The sequence below is a fragment of the Vigna angularis genome, chromosome 1, assembly GCF_016808095.1.
Source record: "Vigna angularis cultivar LongXiaoDou No.4 chromosome 1, ASM1680809v1, whole genome shotgun sequence".
In the NCBI taxonomy this organism is placed as follows: Eukaryota; Viridiplantae; Streptophyta; class Magnoliopsida; order Fabales; family Fabaceae; genus Vigna; species Vigna angularis.
This window is the reverse complement of record NC_068970.1, coordinates 26,225,647-26,252,994: the sequence shown is the minus strand read 5'-3', so window position 1 is coordinate 26,252,994 and position 27,348 is coordinate 26,225,647. Positions and strand designations below refer to the sequence as shown.

The following is a 27,348-nucleotide window of genomic DNA, read 5'->3' as shown; positions in this document are numbered from 1 at the left end:
ACATGCACAAAGATAGCAAAGTTTTTATGACGACAGAAAGCTGACCACATTAAATTTTTGTAAATGATTTTCATGTTCAGACTGCATAGAGATTCATTTCATGGTTGAAATTTGACATGCATATTTATGAAATTATCGTACAACTAAGTTTAAAAAATTAATGTCGTATAAAAAATCTAAGACTATAATGATCAAAGAGCAAATTTTTCTTGTTTTATTCATTAAATTTGAATGTACGTCAAATTTTATGAATCTAACTTAAGCCATAAATGAAATTTCATATAATGTATAGAATTTAATACACCATTAGTTATCTTGTAAAATAATTTCTCTTTGAATTGCTTTCTGACTATGCATAAAGATTATTTACAGGTAGACTGCTACCATACACGTTATTTACAGGATAACCAAAGAATATGACATGAATGGCTAAACTAAACACAACAGAATACAATAACACTCTTCACTATCTATCAAAACTCGAAAGGAATGGAGCTAGGGATGCCCTTGGTGATGTTAAACGATTCTCTTCAGATCTCGAGTTCAGAGGAGAAGCTTGTGGCATGAGCTCGGATAATCGGATCTTTTCCTTGATAATTTTATTCTGGGTTAAAGAAAAATGTTCTTTTAAAACTTGACATAGAAGGCTTCGTAAACGAATTACTCTACATAGTGCATCGTGTGCTTACCTTAAACTTCAAATCTTCATGTTCCATTTCAAGAGTAGTTATCCTATTCTTGAGGTCCTGGAGGGCTTCCTCGGCCATAGAAGGATTGATGTCCGCTGTAGGTCTTGATATTCCAGCAACCTGAAAGTTGAAGCATAAGGTTGGTTAACAAACCACAGACTTTGTTTTTATTGCATTGGAGAAGTTGCAAGACAAGGTGGGCACAGAGCAAGAACCATAAATCATTGTCCTGACCTTCAGAACATTTGTGGACAGTCTCAGTAATTGCTGAGCTAATTCTACTTTCTCCTCCTCGATCTCCTGTGACATTATTCACTCAAATATTTAAATTTGCGTTATATTCAGCTACTCGGTGTACAACACATTACTTCTTTTGTAACTGACCTTCAGTTTTATCATCAGACGTTGCTCCTCATCAAAATTTATACTCGTTTTCACGCCAGCAGAAGAGCGAAGACGAGCAAGGTCTTCTTTGACGCGGGAAAGGAAGATCTCTGCCCTTCGTAGTTTTCCGCTGAGTTCTTCGTTCTGTGTCTTTAACTTGTTGTTTTCCTCCTATTGCAAAATTCCACGATCAGTCTCAAGATTCAATTCAATAAACAGAATTATATTTTAAAGATACCTTGCCAATTAAGACCAATGAAAATTTATATTTTTTTTCTTATTAATATTTTATGAGAAAAGAACAAAATAAAAATATAATCAGTTTATAGACAAAAAATATAAAACGGTATCTAGTTCTGCGAAAATAGGCAAGAAGCAAGAAGACAATATCAGCTTGAACCTTGAGCTAAGTATAATGATGACCTCTTACCTTAATTTTAGCATGATGATGAATACGCTGCTGAAGGTTTTGCTGACCAGACAACTTTTTAATTTCTTCCTCCAGTTCTAGTACTTTATTCTTCTTACTTGTATTTTCCATCTGCAGGAAATGAGAGAAACAAGGCTCGTCAGATAGGAACAGGAGAAAAATAAATGAACCGCTCCAAAAACAGAGAGAATAAAATTTTAATTTTCTACCTTGAGCATTTCGTTTTCTGTTTTTAGCAACTGGTCTCGCTGACGAAGGTTTTCCAATGCAATTTGTACAGCTACCAATTCCGCTTGTTTTCTATCCATTTCTTGCAGCCATCTGCCACGTAGGGATTCAGATTTATAAGAATTTTGCGTGTACAGAAAAGAACCTCGTGTTCAAATATAAGATTTGATTCTCAAAACCCAATCTTCAAAAAGAGAAAAAGAATGTGCTATTTAATTACCCCTGTCTCTCCTCAATGAATTCATTCAGCTGCTTCTTAAGTTTAACGACCTCCTGTTCCAGAAATAAACAACAATTCAGTTTAACTAAGCTACACCTTAATAATAGCGCAATCTAGTCGAAAGTTTAGACTACCTTGTCTTGAGGGTCTAGAGTAAGAAATTTAACTTTCTCTGTAATATCCTCCGCTTGCTCATTGTCGAAGAGTGACTGCATTAAGGAAATTAAATTAAACATGGGAGTCAATGGGTCAATATAAAACTAAATATTCTCTTGTGAAAAAATTTCTGCTTCTATGTGGGTACGGAAAATGAAATAGTTTTAGACATTGAGAGAAATCGCTAAAGTTAGATGAGCTTACCACACAAGTGGTCATATCCAACTTTACTCCCAGTAAGTCTCGAATTACATCATGGGTCATGCTCTCGGCAGATGCTAATTTGGCATTCAGTGCAAATATCTAGACAAGGAAAAGTAAAGACAAATTTGAAGTGCATTAATAAAAGCAAAACAAACTACTGTAGAATATGCAGTTGAAGAGAAAAGTCAACCTCTTTCTGTCGACATGCTGCCTGGGCTTCTAGTTCTTCAATGCGTAGTCTTGCAGCAGACAGCTCTTCAACCTTCTCATATTTTACCTGTTGAGCCAAGCCTAACCCAATGCATTTGAAAGGAGAACTAGAACCTCGAGACTTGGTGGCATTTTTCTCGGACTTATTTGACAATGCATTGCAGGAATTAGCACTGGAAGAATGAATGGAAAGACCCTCAGGTTTGACTTGCTCAGCCATGGCTTCCAATGCTTTGAACTGATTTAAAATAGCAACATACTTAGTAAAATAGAACTTATAAATAAAAGTAAGAATGCAAGATTGATCTCGGTGTGCATAACTGGAGCTGCTAAGCATAAATTACAACTTAGAACTAATAACATCCAAGATTATTTTATTCAGTACGATTACTAACTTTCTGCTTATACTCCTTGGCCTGTGCTTCGGCATGCAAATTTAGCTCAGAAATATGAGCTTTCATCTGTTGAATCTGTAAAATATAGCCAAGAAAAAAAAAATTGAATTTTCATGTAGAAACGTCTATCCAAGAGACATGAGTGAGTAGTCACGTAGTAAATAACCTACCTCTACATCCTTTCCTGCTAACTCCCTCTTAAGAAACTGTATGTGATTTAGGGCTTCATTGAGGCCTTTCTCTTTTTCATCCAAAAATCTACAAGAATTGAAATAGAAACAGTAAAATATTTTATACTAACAGATCTATAGAGTACCACGGTAAATTTGTATTGGCATAAAGAAGCCTTATATGCACAAAATAGAGAAATAGATGGAGATTAAGTGGCCTAAACCTTCTCATGTCACCATCAACATTTTTGACATTTTGCATCATATCTTTTAATGCATGTAGCTCCAACTCTAGATCTTCTCTTTGCAGCCGCTGTCGTTCTGCTTCTTCTTTAATGATGTCAGCCTGAACAAAATAATTAAAAATCACTTTGTTAAATATCAGCAGCTTCTTGTCAAAAGAAGTGTGATACCTATGAAGGTAAGACAAGCTTCCTGTAAAATATCTCCAGAAAAAGTTACAACTCACTTTGTTTTCTAGTACATTTATAGTACTTTCCAGCTCTTCAACTGATCTCTCTAGAAGTTTCACCTCTTCTTCTTTGTCTTCTGCATATATTCTTCTTGTTTCTGCCACCTGTAATCAATGTAAGAAAATTCAGACAGGAATAAGAAAGAAACAGCCATTCAGCTAGTTTTCTATTCTTTTCTTTTGACTTAGTTTATTCCCAATGCAGAAGCAAATAAATAAAACTCCTTTAAGATATAATACTCCATAACAAAGTTCTTCATGTTGAAAAATGGATTACTCAATAATAATGTCATGAAAGGAAAAGATGCTGCATTATTAATAGATTATGCATAAACCATTACCCTCTGAGTTTCTTGAGCAATTGCTTCATTAGCTTCAGCCTGTGCTTCAGCTTTTTCAAGCCTAACTTTTAGGCAAATTACTTGACCCTGAAGCTGATCCCTCTCAATAGTGAGTTCATCCAGATCACTGCTCAGGCTTTTAATTGAACAATCCATTTGGCTTATAACACTGTTCATTTCTAAAATTTCGTCCTCTAAGCTCTCTGTTATCTTCATTCTTTCTCTCAGCTCATTGTCAGACAGTTTTCTTGCTGCCAAGGCCTCGTCAATATTATTTCTAAGTTCTTGATTGTCACTGACTTGCAACTGTAGAGCCTCACGTTCTTTTGAGAAATCCAACTCAAGAGCTGTAATCATATCTGATTTGTCCTGCAACTGAGCTTCAAGCAATTGACAGTTCGCGACAGCCTCCGCAAGTTCACCAGATTTAACAGCAAGATCTGCTTCTAATGCCTCCATTGTGACCAGAAACTTTTGAATTTCATCTTTTTGGTCTTTACTGTTAGATGCAGATTCCTGTAGTAAGCTCAGATCATACAATAGTCCTTTTATTACATCATCCTTTCTGGATAACTCAACTTGCAATAAGCTCTGCATTCTTGTTAGCTCTGAATCCTTTAGGGTCAGCTCATTCTCAAGCATGAAAGATGAATTTTCCAACATACAGTTCACTTTCTTTAACTCTGTGTTTTGATGTTCAAGTAAAGAAATCTGTTGGAAAGAAAATTCAGAAGTAACATCCTTCTCTATGACATCAGCGATTACTTTGTCATAATCAGCTTCTAGATCAAGAATCTTATTGAGCAGTCTTTTCCTTGTCTCCTTAACATCAGCAAGTTCACCCTTCAATGCATTATTAGAACAAGTAACATCCTTTAGGGACTCAATATTTTGCTCAAGGACCTTGTTTACTTCACCCATTTCTGTAATCCTTAAGACATTCTGGTTCAGTTCCGCTAATAGGTCTTTCCTTTCCACTTTTGTCTGCCGAACTTCTCTTTCTAAAAGGGAAACTTCAACTTCCTTATCCATCAAAACCTGTTCTGCTAGCGAAGTTTCTACTTGGGACAAGATTACTTCTTTCTTCAGTTGCTCGACTAATATACAATGCTTGACAAAATAGTCCTCCATATTAGCTATATTACATGACATATATTTTAGTTCAGAAGCATAGATAAGCGACTCAAAGTCTTTGGCATACCAATCTGTCATAAACAAATCAGCTTGAGAATCAATGGCTTCAGCTTTCTGTTTCAGTAGTGCCTCTTGATCTAAAAGGGATGTAACAATATCTATATTACTTACATCCAATTCCCTCATCAGCTTAGCAAGTTGGGATCCCATTTCATTAGACCTTTGCAGCATCATCTCCTCCTGAAGCTGAAGGTCTGATATGTTTTTAGCAAAAGTGTTCAGCTTGTTGGTGATATCTACAGCTTCAACTTCTTTCTTAGTTATGCGATCAAAACTGTTCTTGATATCAGCCAGAAGTTTCCCTTTCAATATTCTGCACATATCAAGCTCTTGCTTTGTCCTATAATTATGTTCTTTCAAATCACTTATGGCAGAGTTTGATTGACACAAGCCATGTGAAAGCAAACCATTTTCTGCATGCATCCCTGTTACTGTTTCCAGGAGAATACCCATGTGACATAAATGTAGCACAGACATAGCACAATCTTTAAAAACTATCTCAGACCATATCTTCTCAAGCCATGGCTGTATCAAATTAGTGGAATATAGACATTGAGATTTTAAGCACTCTAAATCACAAGCCAAAGACATGAAATTTTCTGTCGTCATCAATTGGACTTCTTTAATGACATCATCCAACTTAACAGTTAGATCCCTTGTTTCTACAAGACTTGATTCAACAAGGTCCTCTATCTCCCGATCCTTCAAATTAACAACAGTTTGTAAGCTTTCAATATTGCTGACTAATATACCATTTTCATTGAGTAAAGTCATTTCTCTGTCTTTCAGTATCTCAATATCAATCTTCATTGATTCATTAGCTATTACCAATCCATTGATCATAATATCTGCTTCTTTCATCGTATCTTGTGCTTCTTCAAATTTAGCAAGAATACAAGATGCCTCCTGAGATTTTTGTGCTTGAACGATCTTTGCTTCCCCAACTTCAAGTTCAAGTAACTGCAAAGAGAAAAGCAATATGCATAAAGCTTCTGAATGTTAACTTTATCAGAGAACAACCAAGGCTAACTGAACCCCAAAAACAAGCTCAAGGGAGACCGACACCTTAGAAGTTTATAGTGATATTCCAAGCAAATGCAGGATATATTAACACCAACAAGTGTCTGACAACAACAAAAACAAATAAAGCAAACACAATTTTCATATTTGAAAGGGAAAGAAAACAGCAATAATAGTTCAACAGTGGTCACTCACTAATGGATTACCTCTTTCTTTTGGTACCAATGGGAGCTGGCTTCTTTCACGGGCTTCTCCAGGTTCCTAAGTTTTTGACTGAGTACTTCAATCTTGACTTTGGATTTCTCTTCAAAGTGGTTCATAGCTTCTTGCAGGAAAAGTATCTGCTTTTTGAGGCACTCTATGCTTTGCTGGCTCTTCATTTCACACATTGACATCTCCTTTTTCTCTGCATGCAATCTGGCCATCTCATATTGCACTTCTTTTAAGCTTTCAAGAGCACATTCTATTTCTTTTCTCAAAAGTGAAATGGTTACATCTCTTTCATGCACATCATTAGAAACTCTTCTTGATTTTGAGTCATTCATATAATATCCACATTTGTCCAAATTAAAGGGTAAGTCAGCCTGGTCAACTATAGGTTCTTCAACAGAATGGGGATCTGAATCACTGGTTATATGTGTTTCCGAACAGATCTGCAGCAATGCCATAATAACAAATACTGAATAAAAGTCATTCACATATCACTGACATAAATGAAATATAAGTGACATTGCCAAAAGTAAATCTATCAGAAAGCAGCATTAGTTTACCCTTGGTTCACCAATATCATCACAGTTTGATGTGCAAGCTTCCAATGATTTTCGGTTATCAAGACTGCCTGAAAGGTCTGCAAAAGAGCTCATGCATGACCTGAGTGAAGAGACACCATCTTGTAATATCACTAGCTGCTCCTTTGTCTTTGAAATGTCATTATTTTCAATATCTCCAAGCTTTTGTTCCAAAGCACAAGAATGCTCATGCTCCTCAGACAGCTTCTGCCATAATTCATTACATCTTTCCTGTAACTCCGTTATCTGCATTCCTGCTTCAACAATTGAAGTGGATTGTTCCATTACAAGGGCATCCATCCTCTGGTTAGTCTCTGCTAATTCACTAAGCTGAATATCCTTATGCTTTAGATCATTGAGGTAATCAAGATTCACTTCTGACAATCTATTCACAACCACAAAAGCAGCAGTTGCACAGTTTGACACTTTGCTGATATGTTCTCGAGCCAAAGCACGAAAGTTCTCTTGCTCCTCTGACAGCTTCTGCCATAATTCATTACACCTTTCCTTTAACTTTGTTACTTGTCTTTCTGCTTGTGCAAGCGAAGCAGATTGGTCATTGAGAAGAGCATCCTTCGTTTGATTAGCTTCTGCGAATTCACTGAGTTGAATACCCTTATGCTTTAGATCATCCAGGTAACCAAGATTCACTTCCGACAATCTATTCACAACCACAAAAGCTGCTGTTGCGCAGTTTGATGTTTTTCTGCTATGATCTTGAGCCATTAACAACTGCTCCTTCAGCTTTGCCACAATAGATGTTTTTTCACTCAGTTGAGAGGTCAATAGGAGAATTTCTTTTTCTTTTTCAGCACACTCCTTCTGATGGGATTCTGTAATCACTAACGTTGCACTTCTTAAGGACTTCAACATACACTCCATATCACTTCTTTTATTGCTTGCATCTTCCAAACATCTTCTAAGTTCATCAATTAATAATTCCTTCTCAGAGATTTTTCTAACCACCATGCCAACTTGTTCAGAAATCCAGATCCGTTTCTGTGGAAATGAATTGCTTATGTCACCAAGTTGGTCAGAGGCATCAACAAGTGCCTCACATCCATCAAAAAGAATTTCTTCAATCTCAGAGGTTAATAGTTCCCATTCTTCAGCCAGTGAAATGAGTTCTATATCTTTCTGGCCAATCTCTTCCTTTAAAATTTGATTATCATTAGTAGTTGTATGCAAGTTTTTGTACACCTCCTTCAATTCAGTTTCCAGATTCAGCATACTCTCTTTCATTTCCTTTTCCTTCAAATGACTGTCATTTACTTGATGCTGGAGCAGGGCAAGTTCTTCTTGCATACAGACAATCACCTCAGCTGTTTCAGCCTCAGCTTGCCGACGGATTTCATCCATCTCCTCTTCATTGGATATCTGGAATGCACGATCACTTTGGTATGACATGTTCAGTTGCTTGGCTTTTTCAAGAGAATCATGCATCCTTCTAAGTCTTACCTGTAAGGGAGACTTATTTTCAAACTCCGGATGATCTGAAGGAAAATTATCTCTAAACTCTTTAGACATAAGTTGATTCTTCAGGGTCATGATTTCATGCTCTTGTTTCCCCATAAGCTCCAGATAATGGCGGTTCTCGTTCCTTATCTCTTCTATCTCTTTGATAGATAATATTTGCTGCGATTCTAGAGCTTCAATAACAGATTTTTCCTCTTTCAGCTCATTATTTGCATCCTCTAATTGTTTGCTTGTCTGCTTAAGACTGTCTTTTGTCATAAAAAGGTCCTGATTTAAGTACGTTGTTTGCTCCTCCAATATGCCACGGAAAGTCCTCTCTTCCTTCAGAATTACCTTCATTATATCTAATTCCAGCTGCAAATTTAAAACATCTTCTGTGTGATTTAACATTTGAGTTTCATGCTTCACCCCCATCGGTGGAACTGCCTGAGTATCACAAAATGGTCCTTTTGTAGAAGCCTGTAAAACAATAATGATAAAAAGATACTTCATTTCATATGACGCAAATTTCATACATAGAAAGGGGTAGTAAAGGACAATAATTTTTGTAGAAGGAAAGACCGTACAAAAACAGCATTCACATTTTCCTACTGATTTGTACAATGTATGGTAAAGACAAAAATGAATATATGTTAAATCAGAATAACAAAACTACCTTTGTAGCAGCAGTTGTGCTGCTTAACATTGATTGAAGAGAGTCTATTTCCCTGTATAAATATGCAATGCAAAAACATTAGCATTTTTACAGCAACGAAATTTGGAGCTCCTATTTGTCTGCATACAACCAAATGAACTTCAACAACAGCACAAAAATTATACCTACTGAGTTTTGCATTCTCCTCTAAGCAATAATTTAAATTACGCCTGCATTCCTGTAACTCATCAAGGGTGTTTCTTAGCTGCAAGCCATTAAAAGAAGTGGTCTCACATAATTATTCTGTTGGGAAGAAAAGTTTATATTATGCTATGAAGGAATAAAACCTCTTGATCAAAAGAACTGTTCTCTTTCTTGCAGCACTGAGCTTCCTGCACCAGCGGTAAAAATAAATTGTTAGATATACATTGCATTTTACAGGAAGGATTAACAGTTATTGGTGATCACTATTGTAATGATGACTGTATGTCATACCATACTAGTACAAATAATGACATTGGTCTGGTTTAGAAACACAATTTCAGCAAACATTGCTCTAACATGCAAAAAGGAATGAAATGTTCAATAGATGAAAATCATAAACTGTTTCAGGTAATTGTAGACTGACCTGAGGTTGAGTGTCGTGAATTGAACTACGCTGAATGGAGTTTCTTCCATGATATTGAAGCAACTACAGAGCAAAGGTTTTTCAATCGTAAAATCTTAAAAACAAGGAATCTAGAATGGAAATTATTTATGTATTAAATTCTAGAAGCACAAATACTTGTTCCCTCAGAGAAGACACTTCGGCTAAAAGAATATCTCTCTCCCCTTCTTCATAAAACTCTTGATATCTGTACAAGTAGTTGTAAGGAGCTGCTAAAAGGAGAGAATATTTCATAATGACAGTCTTGGTTAGAAAAGATACATTACCTTCTAAGTTGGTCTAGAAGCCTGATATTCTCTACAGCAAACCGAGTAACTTCAGGATTTCGATCAAGTTTTCCCTGAAGTATCTGATTTTCCTCAGAAAGCCTTTTATTCTCTTCCCGCAAAAACGTGTCTGTAGGAATGGAACCATCTAGTCGGGATTCTAGTCTACGAATTTTGTCTTCACGAAACCTAAGCATCATTTTGCAACTCCTAGTGTCCTCTTCTCTTTGACGAACCTGAGTGACAGCAGATTCATAGATAAAGACTGAAGACAGTTGAAATATTAACTCCAATAGAAAAAAGACCTCATAAGAGAACTACCAAATGGTTTAATTGTTCAATTTCAGCTTCAAGTTGCTTGATAGAAATTTCTGCCATCCGTTCTCTTCTCAAAGAACCAGCAAGAGTTGTCTCCAATGATTTTAACTGAGCCACAAATGATTTTGAACATATAAATATATGAAGGTGTGGGGAAAAAACTATATTGTACGGAGATGCTAAGCTAACAACTGTATAACTTTGGAAGACTAGTTTTGGATGTTTCTTAGCCATAGGTAGGTTAATGCATAAGCATTCCATCATGAGGGATAGATGGAGGACCTGATATAAAGGATATTTCCATAGCTAAAACTTAGGAAAAATCCTAAGGCATAGCCTTTCCATTCCACTAAGGCTCACTCTCCCACAAAATCTAACAGCATAGTCATAACTTTTCATTTTACTTGGGGCAATAATCTCTTAGAAAAGAAATTATTAATTATAAAGAAGTCCTTAATTCCTTAAATCTTGAAGGAACAAGCCATAAAAATAATAGAAATATTGGTTCAATCTTTAAACATAAATTGTCATCCCACTGGCTATCATTAACATAGGAAAGCTGGTATACCTGTTTGTGGGACATTCTGATGCCCTTGGATTCACAATCAGACATATTTTCTTCACATTGGTCAACCAAGTCAGTTTCATTTTCTAGAAAACAGTCTTCTAGTTCTAGTGATTGTTTTATATCTCTGACAGAAGCCAAAGAAAATGACAAAGACCTGGAGACATTCTGATGCCGTTTGAGGGTAGAAAGCTCCTCCTGCACCAAAATTTTACCTTTTAAGTTAAAGTATCAACTCACTCAAAGCTAATACTATCAGAAATAACTGATACCACCTTCAAAAGCCGGATTTGATGCTGTAAAGCTATTACATCCCCAGTAGAATCTTCATTCACCACAGCCTACAATAAAAAGATACAGAATGAATAGGGGTGATAGGTTGATGAGATTCATTCCTTCAATTCAGACGAATTTAGATATGCCCTCACATTATTTTGTATAAGTTTTGCTCTCTGAGCAAATTTAAGTGTATTCAACGTTTCTGTGGCACAACTGCAAAAGTGAAATGGGTAAGCCCCATCAAGCTTCTACGGCAAGTTGTAAATTTAGATAAAGGAAATATAGTTCCAGATAAAATGAACAGACCAGATAGAAGGGCTGACATTGGCAATGATCATTGTTTTCGAGTTTCCACCAAGAGAGTCCTGCATTTTATGCCAAATAGTGATGAATAAAGAAGAACCCTGAGACTAATGATTTAACGGAAACCAGCACATAAATCAACCTGAAGAAGAAACGTTAGTCTGGAGTCTCTATAAGGGATATGCCTCTGCTTCCCATTTGCCACATCCACTAATATCATAATAACATGACTGCAAGAATGATTAGAGAATACTAGTTACTTAATGAGAAAGAACAAATATGACAATTTGAAATACTTATGTGGCAAGATCATAATACCCCAAGGTAGATAATGATTTATTGATATTAGCCGCTTCTTTCAAACGCTCACCCTCAGCACCAGAAGTCTTCTGTCTGTTATATATAATAATGATAACTCTGTTAGTATACATGCACTTATATCATCCAATTCCCAAGATACAATTGGTCCAATCAACACCATAAGTTAATGCATACCTTTCTGAACCAGCTAGATCAACTAGGTTTAACCTTGCAAAACGATAATTAGCTGTAGAATCCTTTTCCCATGTGCTCTCAATTACACACGTAAAAACACTATGGGACCTACTGCTCTCTCTATTCATATTTGTTGCTGCAACTTTTCTATTTGCAGAACCCTACATGTCAGAAATGACAACTTAATGGACGAAAGTGCATTCAGAGTAAATATGTATTTGATTTAAATAACAAAGATAGGGAGGGAGTTGTTTGGGGATTCCTTAAAATGAACAAGATGGTCCCATAGATGTACCTGAATTAGAAGCCTTATAATGTCACTCACACTTTGAACCTCGAACTCAGATAAATTTTCAACATAAACACCCTTCTTGACATCCTCACGCAGCTATTAAGAAAAAAAGGAGCATTGAGAAATAATAAAAAATGCTTTGACAGTCATCTCATGAGTGAAAAAACTACACCTACCAGCAAATTAGTAGAGGAGGGATCAAGTAGATCGGTAATTTGTTCGTTGTAAATCTCCAAGAAAGAACACTTGCAATTGTATTTTAAGTTCTCATCTCTTCGGCTTTCCTCTTCCTGGAAATTTGATTCAGAGAACAAATGTAAAACATAAAAAAACAGAGATATTGATTAATTGATCAACATTGACTACAGAAATTGGACTCTTATATATAAAAAGCTGAATTAGCTATGAAAGATTAATGAATTTACAGCTTGGATCCTGGCAAACAAAAACTCAAATATGCGTGGTGTCATTCCACGATGGGGACTAGGCTTCACATCTAGATCCTCAATTTCACCGAGCATTGTATATGTTTTCCCACTTCCTGTCTGCAAAATTAAAAGAGTCGTCCATCACCTTACAGTTAAAAGATGTCACTTTACTGTCCATTTCTAACTATCTTGTACTAAAACACAGCAATACAATCTCCCAACGGATGACAGAATTTACAACTTAGTTTTTGATAAATGATCCCTATACTGCACAGAGAGCTAAATTTCTTCATAAAAACGCTTTAAAATGTTAGTTGTGTTAGGCTTTTTATGATTCCTAATTCATAGAAACGTACATATTCTTATTGACAAAAATCCAAAGGCAGTGACGAACTGAAGCTCCTGATTATGATATATGAAAACTTGGGAGTTAACTGTCACTGTTTGATAATGGGAAAACTAAGGAGCGAGCCAACCAAATTCGTTTTCTAATTTAAAATCATAAGATTATCCGATTAGCAATAGATTGGAACATGTGCATAAAAATCTGTTATGCTGTGAAAAAATCCTTTAATTTTTCTTTGCTTTATTAGGACAAGCAATGTTCAGAAAAGATAATGACAAATGCTTTATTAACAGAAAAAAAAAATAGATAATGACAAATGTTGAGCCTTAAATCCATGTTTATAAGAGGAGGGGTAGAAAGAAAGAAGAGGGGCTGAGAACAATGGGCTAAGCATGGAAATGCAAACACAGATTTGGTGATAAGCATAACAGATGTACATGGCAATAGGTCATCGGAGTGTGGGAAAGACAGTGAAGGACGTGTTTGTATTATAGGGTAGGGGATAGAGTAGAAGAAGCGGGAACGGGAAATCGGTGAGGAATTGGTTAGGTATGCCTTGGGGACAGAATGGTAGAAAACGAGTTATCTTGTTTGCAACGTTGCTATTTTCTGTTTTTAGCTCGTTTCTTTTTCTAAGCTCATCCATTTCAGTTCATACACTACAAGTTTCTATAATTGTGGCTAAGTTCAGGATGTTACCTGTCCGTAAGCAAACATACAACTATTATACCCTGAGAGGCAGTTCTCTACCATTGGAAGACCAGCCAATCTGAAAATCATTTCCTACACAGCCAGAAACCAGAGACACAATTAACAACTCCTTCTCAACAAGAAATTAGCACCTCAAAAAAGTCATTTCAATGAAACCACACCTGGTCTATGGTTTCACACGCAACATGGTCAAAGGTGAACCGGTTTTCCTGGTGCCCAATCCAACTAATGCTCTGAGAGCTTTCTTGCTTCAGGCATCTGTTATACCCTTGTGTACATCGCTCCATGCTATTGAGAGGACGAACACGAATAATAACCTGTACATAACGAAAATTCAAACCACAAATCACAAAAAAAAAAAAAAAAAAAAAAAAAACACCAGAACTAAACAAACCCAGTCATCGAAATAAATCAGCTGAATTGGAGAGATATCTGGATCACTCACCTGTACATTGTGGTTAATCCAAAACGAAGAATCTTCCTTGAGATCAAAGTGAGGCACTTCGACCGTGTTAACAACCGTGGGAGCCATGCAAGCCGAACTGGGAACCCCTTTGTACAATGCAGCATAGTTCCCCAAACGAGCACTGAAGCCACCTCCATCAGCCTTGCTCCGAACACTTGAGCTCGGGGGCTTAGTCACACTCTTAGTCGGAGTGCTCTGCGTGGAATTGCTCTCGGAACAAGCCGTGACACTCGAAGAAGCTCTCCCCACAGTGCGAGGCACGCGAGGAGTCACATTCCCAACAACATATCCTCTCTTATCATCACCAAACGAGGAAACGGCGTCGTTCTTGTGATTCCAGCCGAACCGGTGTTTCCATAGCATGCTTCCTCCCCCGTGCTTATCTGGCGTGCGAAGCTCGGCTCCTCCGCGACCTTTGTTGTTGGCCTTCGAAGGAGTCCTCTCAATCTTGCTCACGCAATGCGCATCGGGTTCCTGAATTGTGTTCAATGGAGGTCTTGAACCATCCCCGTGCCTCTGAACCGTGGTGGATGAATCCAAAGGATCCACATTCTCGGGTTCTTCGTGTTTTCCAGGGTTTCGGCGTGGGAGTTTGAAATCCCTCAGCATTCTATGGCATAATAAAAAATGAAAAATCAAGCATGACGCCAAAAATAATTTATTTAAAGAAAAGAAAGCGTGTTCAAAATCGTGAAAGGAATTGGAAATTTGCAGGACCTGACGGAAGAGTTGCAGAACAAGATTCCGAAGCGAAAAATTTGAGCAGTGCTGAAATTGCTTCGGTTCTTGTTAGGTTGCTTCAATCTTAGTTCGGCGTGGTGTTGCTCGGGATTTCAGATTGAACTGCAAGGTTGAAGTTCAACATAGATCCAAGTCAATCATTTGCAGACACGCACTCTCTCTCTTTCTCTCACTCACTCACTAACTCAAGCTATTGTTGCTGTGAGGTTTCGACTGATTTGAAAATCCCACTTGAAATCGATGTAAGGAGAAGGGTCTTTGGAGTGAACGGTTGAGATTGGATCCAGAATTCAAAAATGTGTAAAAGTTAAGGCATTCGCGGTTTGGGGATTTGAAATACGAGGGCTTTTTGGTCATTTAAGTGGGTTCTTAATTACAAGGAAATTCAAAAATTTAACGGCTACATGCTTCTTCCTGAGAGAGGTGACATGTATTGGGCCAATGGTTCATTGTTATATAATTGAAACGCTAAACAATTATGAACTATTTGTAAAGATTTATAAATGTACATTAAATTAAGTGTCTCACATTCACTTAATTTTGTTATATAAATTTAAATACTAATGTGATTAAAAGTAAATATTCATCAATGTATTTTTCTAATTTTTATAAGAAAAGTATTATATATTTATTATATAATTTTATTTTTAACATATGATTGTAATATATTTATTATATAAAATTTCAAAACATTTATAAAATATGATGTTGATTAAAATTTAATTTTTGAAAAATAAAATATTGGATAATTTGTAACCAACAAAGAGGAATATGATTATTTGTCTAAAATTATTCTTAGACACTAATTTTAAAATTTTAATTTGACTTAAATATTTTATAAGTAATTAAAATATATTAATTACATAATAATTATTTTAACTTTTACACACAAAAATGATTTAGTAAAATATAACATGCTGTATTGTTAATAGATTAAGCCTTTTTTATATTTTTAGCGATTACTTCATTAACTTCAACTTTCTCAAGCCTAATTTTTAGGCAAATAACTTGATCATGAATTTAATCTCTCTTAGCAGTGAGTTCATCTAAATCATTGCACAAACTTTTAATTGAATCATTCATTTGACTTATAATATTTTTCATTGATGCTCTCTTGATGGATCTCGCATCTTTTTTCTTTTTCTTCTTCCATTGATGCAGAACAAACTTAAAAGTCTTTTTTTTCTTTCAATCTCCTAGCCTTAACTTAAGTTTATGCTCCCTTGATGGATCTTCATTTAGTTCTCAAGATGGATTTCATCATACACTCCCTTTTAAAAAATGATTTGTCTTCAAATAAGAAAAATATTTGAGGAAGCACAACTTTAGTTTAATGATCTCCTCCTAAATAAAAATGTACCTACAAAAAATAGTAAATAGGAGTATTATTAAAAAAAAATAGACCTAAACAAAAAACACAAAGAAAAAATGTCTTTTATTTTTGGAAAAGGTTTAATGAAAAAAGATTGTTGGCCTTTATTTCAAGAAGTTGGTATAATGATAAAAGCATATACAAAAGAAGAAAGAAATAAGGTCTTTTATTTTTGAAAATATTTTCTTTAGGAATTTTGTTTTCCATAGAATCTAAAACTTTTTCTTCACTAGGTGAAGAATAAGAGTTATCTACGCTTCTAGTGTGTTGATCTTTTAAAAGTAACGTTCCTTTGGAAGGACATTCAAAAGAAATGTTCCCTCTCTCAAAACACTCGAAGCATTGAACATCTCTTGTTCTATCTTCTTTAGATTTTTTTTAAAGTAATAAGACCAAATTTACAAAAATCTTTTTGTTCACCTTGAGTTATTTGTAACTTGTTACGCAACAAAAACTCAAAGATATTTTTCAAATGTTATGGAGGAGTTAAAATTAAAGGGGAGTGAAAGTGGAGGTAAAAGCATCTCGAAAGTAAATGTTTGAATCAAGAAATGAGAAACATTAATAAAATGATAAGAATTCAAAGATTGGAAAACTCCCTTTAAAACTCTTGACTCAGTTATGATTGGAAGAGTAGGAGATGCATAGGGGTGAGTAAATAGAACTGAACTGCACTGTATTACAACTAAAAACTAATTTGTCTAAATTGAACTGAGCTATAAAACAGTTCAGACAAACTGAACTGAACTGTTTTTTGTTTTATCAAACTGGACTGAACTGAACTATACTAAATTGTACTAAACTACAATATAAACTAAACTGAACTACTAACTATACTAATTTTAGACTGAATTATACTAATTTTAAACTGAATTGTACTAGTTTTTAAACTGAATTGTACTAGTTTTTAAACTAAATAGTATAACAATACATGTTCTTTTTAATTGAAATTTATTTTAATATTTATTTTATTTTATTCATAAGTGTCTTACAAATTAACTTTTTAATTATTTGATATTATTATTTTCTATTTTATTTATATTTCTTTTATTATTATATGTGTATGGAAATTACTTTATTATTTATTTATTTATTTATTTTATTTTATTTTTTATTTATATTTATTTTTTCATGAATATTATTTTACTTTTATATTTATTTTTTTAATTTTTATTTATATTTTTTTGTTTTATATGTGTATATAATTTATTTTATCTTTTTATCTACTTATTTTATTTTAAAATAATTTTTTATTTATATTTATTTTGTTCCCTCGTAAAATTGTTTTATTAATCAATTATTTATTATTTATATTTTATTATGTAAAAATTAAACTAATATTTATTAATTATTATAATATAATAAAAGATGATACTAGAAAAATTACTCTTAATAAACCTTTGTTAATTTTTTTGTCATTTGATATTTCTATAATATTAATTATTTTTGCTACATTACTATTTTTTTTATGATATTTCATTATATATTCATTTAATAAAATTTAACGTTAAAAAATATATTTTAGTTTTAGTATGTAAAATACTATCATTTAAAAATAATAATATTAATATTTATTTTAAAGTAAGTTGATTTTCAAAATAAATAGTTATTTTAGTGTGTGCGCTTACACACATTTTAATATCATTAAAAGTATTTTTAACATATTTTTACATATTTAATAATATGTTAAAGAATATAATATATTTAAAGTATTATTTTTTTTATATAGTCTTTTTTTATGATTTATATTACTTAATCATTTAATAAAATTAAATTTAAAAAAATATATTTTACTTTTATTACTTAAAATAATATTATTTAAAAAGTAATATATGTTTATTGATAAAAAAATATAAAAATTTGTGATAAAAAAATTTTGTCTTAAAAAATTCATTATTAATTTTTTATTTGAACGGTTTCTTTTATTAATATTTTATTATTAAATAACGTTTTCTTAGCAAGACGGAGCAGTTGAACGAGAACTAGAGAAGAGAAAAGAGTAGATACAATTCTGACAGTTAACTGAACCGAAACTGTTATAAGTTCAGTTTTTAAAAACTAAACCATAAAATAGTATACTGAACTTTTAATAAAAGTGGATCAGGTTTTTTAAGTATAATATAGTATAGTTAACTATAGTACAGTACAGATCAGTTATTTTTGCCCAGCCCCAGAGATGCATTGAGTAACATTTTTTCTTTGAGTAAGATTTCTTCCTTCTCCTTTTATCTTGTATTAGTCTCTTCTCTTTCTTTCTCCTTCCTTTCTCTTCTTTCTCTCTCTTTTTTCTCTCCTCCCTTTCCTTTATAGCTTCCTCCTTACTCTTAGGAGTTCCTCTTCTCTAGCTTTTAAAGCTTCTTTCTCTTTTTCTTTCCTAGCTAGCTGTCTTTGCACCTTTTTCTTTCTTTCAATATCTATTCTTTCATTATCCCTCAAGAGATTCTAAACTTTTCCTTTATGAAAGAACTTCATTTCAGTTCTACTATTTTCTCTATCTCTCACCATGAGTTCTTTCTTTTCATGTTTGAGCTCTTGATTTTTCTTTAGAAAATGTGGAACAAATTTTCTTCTCATGCATGCTCTTAGATCATTCCAATCTCTAATTGGTGATTTTATACCATTTTTAACATCATTTTGCCTTTGATGCCACCAATCATATGCATGTCTCACAAATTTAGAAGAACACAACCAAACTATATGAAACTTACTACACTTAATAATGAATGGATGAAGTTTTTCAACCTTTTCTTCCCAAGCTAAGTATGACATTGGATCAACTTCTCTAACAAAATGTGGAATTTCATTCTCAACTCTTAAATGCAACTCATCCTCACTATACTCATAATACAAACAATCATGATCCTAAAAACGATCGTGCAAACTAGAATGGTAGAAGTTTTCATTGTCGTGACTATTATGAAGCTCATTTCTACTAGGAGAGGTGGATGTTTCTCTTGTGTACCTTCTTTTCCTATGTAAGGTTTTCTCTTTTTGGTCCATTACAAATTTAGTAAACATACTCTCTAGCTTACTTATTTTTTGTGAAAGTTCATTCCTAAGATGTAAGTCCTCTAGGTTATCTTTTATTACCATGAACACTTGAATAATGAGAATGTTTACTCATGTTGTGAAGTTCAAAAGAGCTCACAAAGGTTTTCAAAACACTTCACAACTATGAATGAAAAGAGGCCAAAGAATGAAAGCAAAAAAAGCACAATTTGAAAGGTAAACTCAAATGGAGTAAGATGACACAATACTTCAAAGAAATATAAGAATGATAAGCAAAAAATTAAGGCTATCAATTAGGTAAGTACTCAAAAGGAATCCCTAAGGAAAAGTGCTATAATAGACTATTAAAACCAAAATAAAGCTAAGAATACAAGTCCAAACAGATTAGTCAATTTAAATCACTTGCTGGAAAATGCAAACTACACTAGAATTCAAGTCCAAAAACTGAGTTCTTAATGTTGTTGTTGTGTCATTTTCTTTTGATAATTTTTTTTCACTTCTTTTGTCCCTTTTATTTTCTTCTTTTACTTTGTTTCTTATAGAGGGATCTTCTATTTTTGTCAATATAATTTCAAAAACAAAAAAAAAACATCATATTTCTTACACAACTCATACTAAAATTCAAGACTAAATCAAGTAATGTATATAGGAAATCCTAAGGAATCAAATAATTTTTTTGACAACTAGAAATGGAAACTTAACACTGAGAACTTGTTTAGGAACTAAAAAAAGTATGAATACACTCAAAAAAAATCTAGATTCAATCTAGAAACATCAAAATCCGAAAACCAGCGCACACTCTAGAACAACTACTAACCTTTGTTGAGTGTTTTATCCATAATTTTCTCCACATAGTTCCAAATGAGATGATTCTTTTTTTGTTGGAAACTAGACTCAAATAGCTTTCCATTTACTACTATAAGTACATATCATTTGGACCTCTAATATGGTTGCAATTAAATTACGAAAATTGACATGCAGACAACACTTGAAACTAAATTTTGAAAATTGGGTAGGCTTGACGTTTTCAATGTTTTCAATTTTTCTTTCAAGTTCAACAAAAATGTGATGACATATATGGATATACAAGACTTAGGATAAAACAATAGGATCATAAAATCAAAGAAAATGACTCAAAACATGACCCAAACCCATGACACATACCTAGAACTCTACACATGTTCAAACAAAAAATGGAAATTCTAAGCACACAACATAGAATGATTCAAGAAGAACAAATAGTTTGAATCAACATTTCAAGACATACAACACATAATCACATATCAAACAACATACTAGACATGATGGAAATGATGAAACAACAAGAAAATGACAAGAACAAAAATGGATAAGAACTTAAGACACTTATCTCTTAGACTTCCAAAATAGTGACCAAAGCTTTAGATACCAAATGGTGGAGATTTCTTTGAAGATGCTCCTTCAAAATAAGATCATCTCTATGATGAGTTGATGAAGCTTCTCCAAAGAGATGGACTCCATGCGATTAATGAAAGTAGAAGAAGCAAATAAAGATGAAGAGATGAAGATGTTGGCATTGAGTGGTCTTGGTAGATGTCCTTCTAGGAGGTAAGGTCAACCATGAAGGAGAAGGTATGACAGGTCTAGAAGAAGACATTTCATAAGGTGAGAACTATGGAAGAGTAGTCTTGCAATTTTAGAAAAGTAACTTTACATTCAACTAAGTTCTAAAAATTACAAGAGGGTTGTCACTCCTTTTATAGGTGAAGGAGATAATGATGAAGAGGAGCTCTCGTTCATTTCAAGAAAGCTCCAATCTATGTGGAGGAAAGGGAAAGGTACAATGTTTAAGAGCAGACACTTCAGATCTGGTTCTAAGAACAACATAAAAGACAAACGACTAGAAGATACAATTGTCTGTTTCGAGTGCAACAAACCTGTACATTTCAGATTAGAATATCCCGAGATTGAAAAGATGAAAAAGAATTCAGTCGGACCCAAATATGAAAAGAAAAAGATGTTGATGAACACCATGGAAGACCTGAACACATCTGACGAGGACGAAGATGTCCAAGTGTGCTTGGTAGCAGGGAATGTTGAGAGTACATCAGACGATTATGATGATGAGGTAAATTTTTCTGATTACACTCGGTTAGAAATGCATATTATGAACTTCTATCATATTCATCCAAATTGTCTAGTACATATAAGGATTTATGTAATCAACGAATAGAACTCCTCACACAGAAATAATCTAAAAGAGAAAGTAACTACATCTAGAGATAATGTGAAGACACTACAAAAAAATGTTAGGATAGAGTTGAGTGTCTCAGAATAGGATAAGGAAGAAACTAGGCAACAAAATAAGAAGCTTATAGAAGATATAATAGTAGCCAAGAACATAAATTACTTAGAATCCCTTAGACATAAAAATGATACCCTTACTAAAATACTAAGTAGAACACTTGAAGGAAATACTAGACTAGATCGTTTATTAAGAGAAAGTAGGCATTCATACTCCTGATTACTCTCATAAGAGGTTTAGGTTCTTAATTTGTTAGTGTTGATCGTTTCATTACGAAACTTCATATAACATATTACGTTCAATATTTTTTATCATTAAAACACTTTAAAAAGATTAGACTCCTTGGGTCTTGATAGTATCTACGTCGTATATTTCATGTTAAGTAATTTGACAATAAAATTTGACATAAAAATATCTTTTAGACAAATATATATTAAAAATTTATAAAGAATATATTTATTTATGTATTTTTAGGTATAAAAATAAAGTTTTAGTCTCTGTAAATGTTAGATTTACCCCTTTTAATAATTAATGATATGTTAATATTTGATTTTTGAATAATATCTATATATTTTATGAAAATCATAAAATTACTAGTGTAGCAAAAATAAAAAACCATATATTCCTAATCTTTCAGTATATGTGTGACCGTTCTCATTTCACATGTTCCCACTTTATATATATATATGTCATGAAAAGGGGAAGGAAACTCTATAAACAGACAACAAAATGTAGACGCAATTATGTGTTTCTCATTTAGAATTTCAGTTTTATTTTGGTAATTTACAAAATAAATGTTCGCACAACATAAATTATAAACTTACACTTAAGTTTTAATTAAAGAATGCTATTAAAAGCACTGAAAGAACCTCATCCAAAAGATAAAGAAGACCAATTCACACTGTATATAAAAATAACCCAAGTATAAAAAACATCAAGTAACGAGGTAAGATCAGTACAACTTAAATGCAAGCAGGATGGATTTCTCCCAGCACAAGGAAAATTCCATAACACAATCCTTCATGGTAGAAAGTGAAGTATATTTGTAAATATTTCACAAAGCAATGAAGAACCTTTAGACATAACACTGTATTGACTCTCAAAATCAGCTGAATAATGGCCTTCCACCAACTTACATGGCATACACTATTTCTCCACTGCTATCTAAGTCAAGATCAGGATCTGTATCCATGTCCTCATCAATATCCAAGCTACCAGTAAGATCATGGTTGGGAGACTGAGATCCAGCTGCAGGAATTGTAGCCTCTCTGATTATCTGCATGATTTCTTCAATGCTTTGCATTGGTTGATCAGGCTCCTCAAACTGGTTGTTGCTATTCCCATCCATCAGATCACTTGGAAGGTTCTTCAAAAACCACTCGTGGTTTCTAATTTCAGGAATACTTATTCTCTGTTGTACAAACAATTTTAGTTTCTATGTTAAATGTCAATGTCATCATCCTTCAAACCAATAAAAGGAGATCGTCCGATTAAAAACTGCTATCAATATAAGTTTGTTGGCTATCATAATAATTAGCTTGAAACGTATTCGTAATGATTTCTATTCGGTTCATTGTTTAATGATGATAATACATGAAGATTAAACAAATGTAACGACAAAAACACTTACTTTTGCAGGATCAGCAACAAAAATCCTTGATATCAGATGACGGCACTCGGGAGATATATGAACATAGTCTGGAATTGAGTACTGAACATTCAAAATCCTCTGCAACAAACATGCATCAGTTTAGGAAAAGTAATTTCATAAAAGTACACCACATTGACTGAAAAAAAAAAATGCAGTTAGCTACATGTATTGTCTTGCGGAAATTTTTAGGTTCCTCGGGATCCTCAAATGGATATGCTCCCACCAACATGACATATAATGTCACCCCACAAGACCACACATCTGCAATCTGTCTCAAAATTGAGTCTCAACATTAGTATGAAGTAAACAATTAAAAAGCATGTCAGAATGCAGTGCTGGTTTATCAACATCAGGGCTTCAAATGTTTTAATGTATACCAAGCTAGTGTTATCACAAATCTTTTATTCTACCCATAAATAAAAGGTACTTATGGACATTAAAATTTTCTATTAAAACTCAACCTAAATCAACAGCATCTTCATGGGAAATTTTGAAAGTGTCACAAGTTAACTAAATTCCAAGTGATAGAAGTTACAACATACCTTGCCATCATATTCCTTCTTAAGCAAAACTTCTGGAGCGATATATGCAGGGGTTCCCACTGTAGATTTTGGTTGAGAATGTAGCACTGAGGACTGAAGAAGTAGGACAATCAAGATGCATTGGTAGTGCAAATTTATCCATTATCAACAAATGTCAGATAAAAAAAGAATGCTTGATCTTGGACTTGAAGAAACCTACAAATTCATTAACTTTCTAAACAATGCCCAGTTGAAATTTTAGCCCCACAGCCTTCAATGCAGATACTACAAATGAAAAAGCATCGTAGAGAATGAAACTACATATACCTTTGAATAGCCAAAATCACAAATCTTCAAACGAGGAGCTGGACTACCATCCAACAATGTGTTTTCCAACTTCAAGTCTCGATGGCATACTTGCTTCAATAAAGAAGACCAGAAAATATAGAAATAAAAGTCAGCTATCTCATGATACCTTTTTCTGAGCTAAACATAACTAGTAAAAGAAAAGAGTGTATGTTCAAGTACCATTGCATGACAATAGCTAACCCCTGATATAAGTTGTTGGAAGAAGAAGCGTGCCTGCAGCACACAATTACAGAGATTAAAGGCATATGCAGTAGCATTACACAAATGAATGAATGCAACAGATGAGAACCTCATCCTCACTGAATCGCCCTGCATTGCATATTCGCTCAAATAGCTCTCCTCCAGAAGCATATTCCATTACAATTGCCAAATGTGTTGGTGTCAATATAACCTAAACTCACATAAGCAAAGGACCAATTACAATACTTCTAACATACGAACAAATAGCATGAGACATTAGGAGTTTACACACCTCCTTGAACCTCACAATATTAGGATGCCTCAGAGATCTGTGATTTATAATTTCTCTCTGTACATTTTCATCTATCTGTTAAGAATCAGCATGACTCTGCCGTCAGGTCTACCAAACCAATTTTACCAACAAGGCCATCATCCAAATTTTTACATTGACGAGATCATAACAAGCAAAAGTTACGCTTAATTCAACTTGCGTTAGTAGTAACCAAAAGAAGTAACAACAACATGAATTCTATGAAAGAAACTGAAGAGAGAAGCTCAGTTAACCAAATCAAGTGATCCTTCAAATGAGAATCTTTAGTTAATCAAAACACTTAAAGCATAAATCCTACGAAAAACTCAGTTCCAAACTTCCACCCCCACATACAGCACAAACATCATTGATATGCACGTTTTTTATTTTTGGTTTCCCCATGTATTATATATCTTCCGGAAGGCTTCCGATTGAGATACAATCAAACATTATAACTAGACATCTCGTTCAACAGAGGTTGTTGGTTACGAGAGACTAGCTTTTGTTGGTTAGTTGGTTGATTGATTTGCGCTATAAGTAGCAGAAGAAGGATAGAGAACGTAGATGTCAAACCTTTTCACCTCTCTCAATATACTTAACAGCAACAAGTTCCTCGGTGAGCTTGTCCCTCATGAGCCTTGCTACACCGAAGTTGCCAGAACCAATGTCACGCAGGAGTTCGTAGCGATCACTGTCATGCATGATCGGCATATCCATTCCTGGCCCAACAGCCATAGCAGACAGATCTATTTGGTATAAAAAAAGAAGTTTTATTGAAGCACAGCACCCCCAACAAGAAGCTAAACTCTCACATTATTAGCATTCCGAAAGATAAAGCAAAAGCAGAAAGGTGACACCGAAGCCCCGGCTGAGGAGGAAGAAATGCGTGGGCTTTGACGTGGTTGGGTGTGGGCCACAGGATTTAGAGCTGGTGGGTGAAGAAAGAGACCAGAAATGGTTCCACCCCGTGAAAGCTTCACCAACCCAAATGAGCATTTGGGATTTTCAGAAGTTGGATATGTACACCATGCATAGTATAGTAGTAGAAGCAGTACAATTTGATTGATTCCAGCTGCAAATTGGCAGTGACACACTCGTGAACTGTCTCTCTCTAGATGCTTCTGTGTTATATGCTGTCTTTCTGTTCGGTGCTCTTAAGATTTTACTTCTTTTATATGTTACTACTGCAAACTTTACGTTTTCTTTCGTTTCCAACTGGAACAAATAGACCTAGTACAAAGAGAGTCGAAGAATGAAAAACATAAATATAAATGAGAAATAAAATAAGAAATAAGTTATTTTCCTATTTTGTATGCAAACATAAACAACAGATTTTATTTATTTCTTAAAACATTTCTTCGCACTTTGTTTTTCTCTTTTAGTATTTCATTTTCCCTCATTTTCATTCGTTCCCGTCCTCTATTCTCTTATTTTCCACGAACTAAACAAAGTGTAAGGGATCAATCGGATTTAAGTCGTAAAATATAATTTCGCATTGTCAAATTCTTGAAGAAAACCATAAGATTTTTCCTTAAAAAATATGGTTTAAACGTTAGACGATATTAAAATAAAAAATGAAAATAATGTATTAAAACACGAAAACAATTCTAGATTTTTTATGAATGTGAAGTTTTGAAAGTGATTTATTAAAACTTGTACACATTTTAATATTAACATGGCTTTTTATAATTATAAGAATTGTAATTAAATAACTCATAGCTTTTTTATCTTGTAAAGAAGGCTTTTACAGTTCTTTATTTTTTTTGTAATGATTAGTTATTTGCATTTGAATTATTTGGTATCGTAACATAAAGGCAGAAATGGCCTCCTTATTTAGCTATTTTATTTAATTTCAATGTTGATCTATTACAAAAAAAAACTGCTAACAATAACTAAAAAAATTCACAACATTAACCGCTACTGTTGTCAAAAAAGGTTTTGATGAAAGTCAGAACTATTGTAATAATTTTATATGTTAGGATAATTCTTGAATTGCCGTTGTTATATCTGTAAAAAATATAACAATAACTCTGTAATGGTCGTGATATTTAGTAGCAATTTATATTTTCTTAAGCGTTTATAGGTACACTCAATTACTACAAGAAAACATCAAAAAGCGTTCCAATAAAACCCTCGGTCTGACCCAACTACCAATGCTTATGCGACGACTATTAGTATGTGGAACGGACACTTCTTTAAACTGGGGTAGCAAATTTATTATAATGAGAGTTGTCTGACTGTGAAATTCAAGCTTCATCATGTCTATTTTCTATTTATGAGAAAATATTAATAGTAATTAGGGCTAAGACCTCCTTGAAATTTTATTTTTAAAAAAAAAATCGCTGTTTGTGTGTGCTAAACCCTCAATAAAATTTTATTTTTTAAAAATATTGTTCTTAAGTGGGCTAAGCCCTTTAAAGTGTTATATATTTTTAAAATATTGTGTGGACTAAACCCTCGCTAATGTTACTTTTTTAAAATATCAAAGGGTTTCTCCTTATACCACCACATTCTTCTATCTGTACTTTTTCATTTTCAATTTATCTTCGTTAGCAAATTAAAGATGGTGGTTAAAAAAATGTACTTCTCACCAATATTCAATTACCTTATTTAAGCGGTTCCCACAATATAAAATGCATCCCACGCACTCACGAAAATCACATTCGTCACCTTTTTCCTTCACTTCACTGTGTTATGTTGTTGTGCTTCTTGTCATGGTGGTTCTTTGTGGTGGTGGTGTGTTTGTTTGGAGGTTGGAGAGTTT

General features: G+C 33.7%; 2 protein-coding genes across 2 annotated transcripts; both read right to left on the bottom strand.

Moving 5' to 3' along the window:
- Nucleotides 1-257: 257 nt before the first annotated feature.
- LOC108345570 (kinesin-like protein KIN-12D) lies at nt 258-15,160 on the bottom strand. Its single transcript, XM_052874537.1, has 38 exons — nt 14,865-15,160; nt 14,127-14,757; nt 13,843-13,998; nt 13,670-13,753; nt 12,622-12,741; nt 12,373-12,486; nt 12,200-12,292; nt 11,905-12,065; nt 11,728-11,802; nt 11,552-11,639; nt 11,413-11,471; nt 11,256-11,319; nt 11,103-11,168; nt 10,831-11,025; nt 10,266-10,370; nt 9,945-10,180; nt 9,796-9,865; nt 9,640-9,702; nt 9,359-9,403; nt 9,197-9,276; nt 9,033-9,084; nt 6,884-8,836; nt 6,320-6,766; nt 3,900-6,053; nt 3,556-3,663; nt 3,311-3,432; nt 3,087-3,174; nt 2,917-2,991; nt 2,502-2,759; nt 2,312-2,410; nt 2,086-2,160; nt 1,952-2,004; nt 1,713-1,824; nt 1,504-1,614; nt 1,074-1,244; nt 924-989; nt 690-809; nt 258-604 (listed from the first exon to the last, which is right to left on the bottom strand). The coding sequence occupies exons 2-38, from the start codon at nt 14,754-14,756 to the stop codon at nt 467-469; spliced, it is 8,706 nt and encodes a 2,901-aa protein (XP_052730497.1). The 5' UTR covers nt 14,757; nt 14,865-15,160; the 3' UTR covers nt 258-466.
- A 7,301-nt stretch (nt 15,161-22,461) lies between these two features.
- Nucleotides 22,462-25,740, bottom strand: LOC108330572 (serine/threonine-protein kinase SRK2E). Its single transcript, XM_017565063.2, has 9 exons — nt 25,158-25,740; nt 24,567-24,641; nt 24,384-24,485; nt 24,254-24,307; nt 24,053-24,145; nt 23,747-23,839; nt 23,368-23,472; nt 23,184-23,282; nt 22,462-22,964 (listed from the first exon to the last, which is right to left on the bottom strand). The coding sequence occupies exons 1-9, from the start codon at nt 25,317-25,319 to the stop codon at nt 22,686-22,688; spliced, it is 1,062 nt and encodes a 353-aa protein (XP_017420552.1). The 5' UTR covers nt 25,320-25,740; the 3' UTR covers nt 22,462-22,685.
- Nucleotides 25,741-27,348: the final 1,608 nt, after the last annotated feature.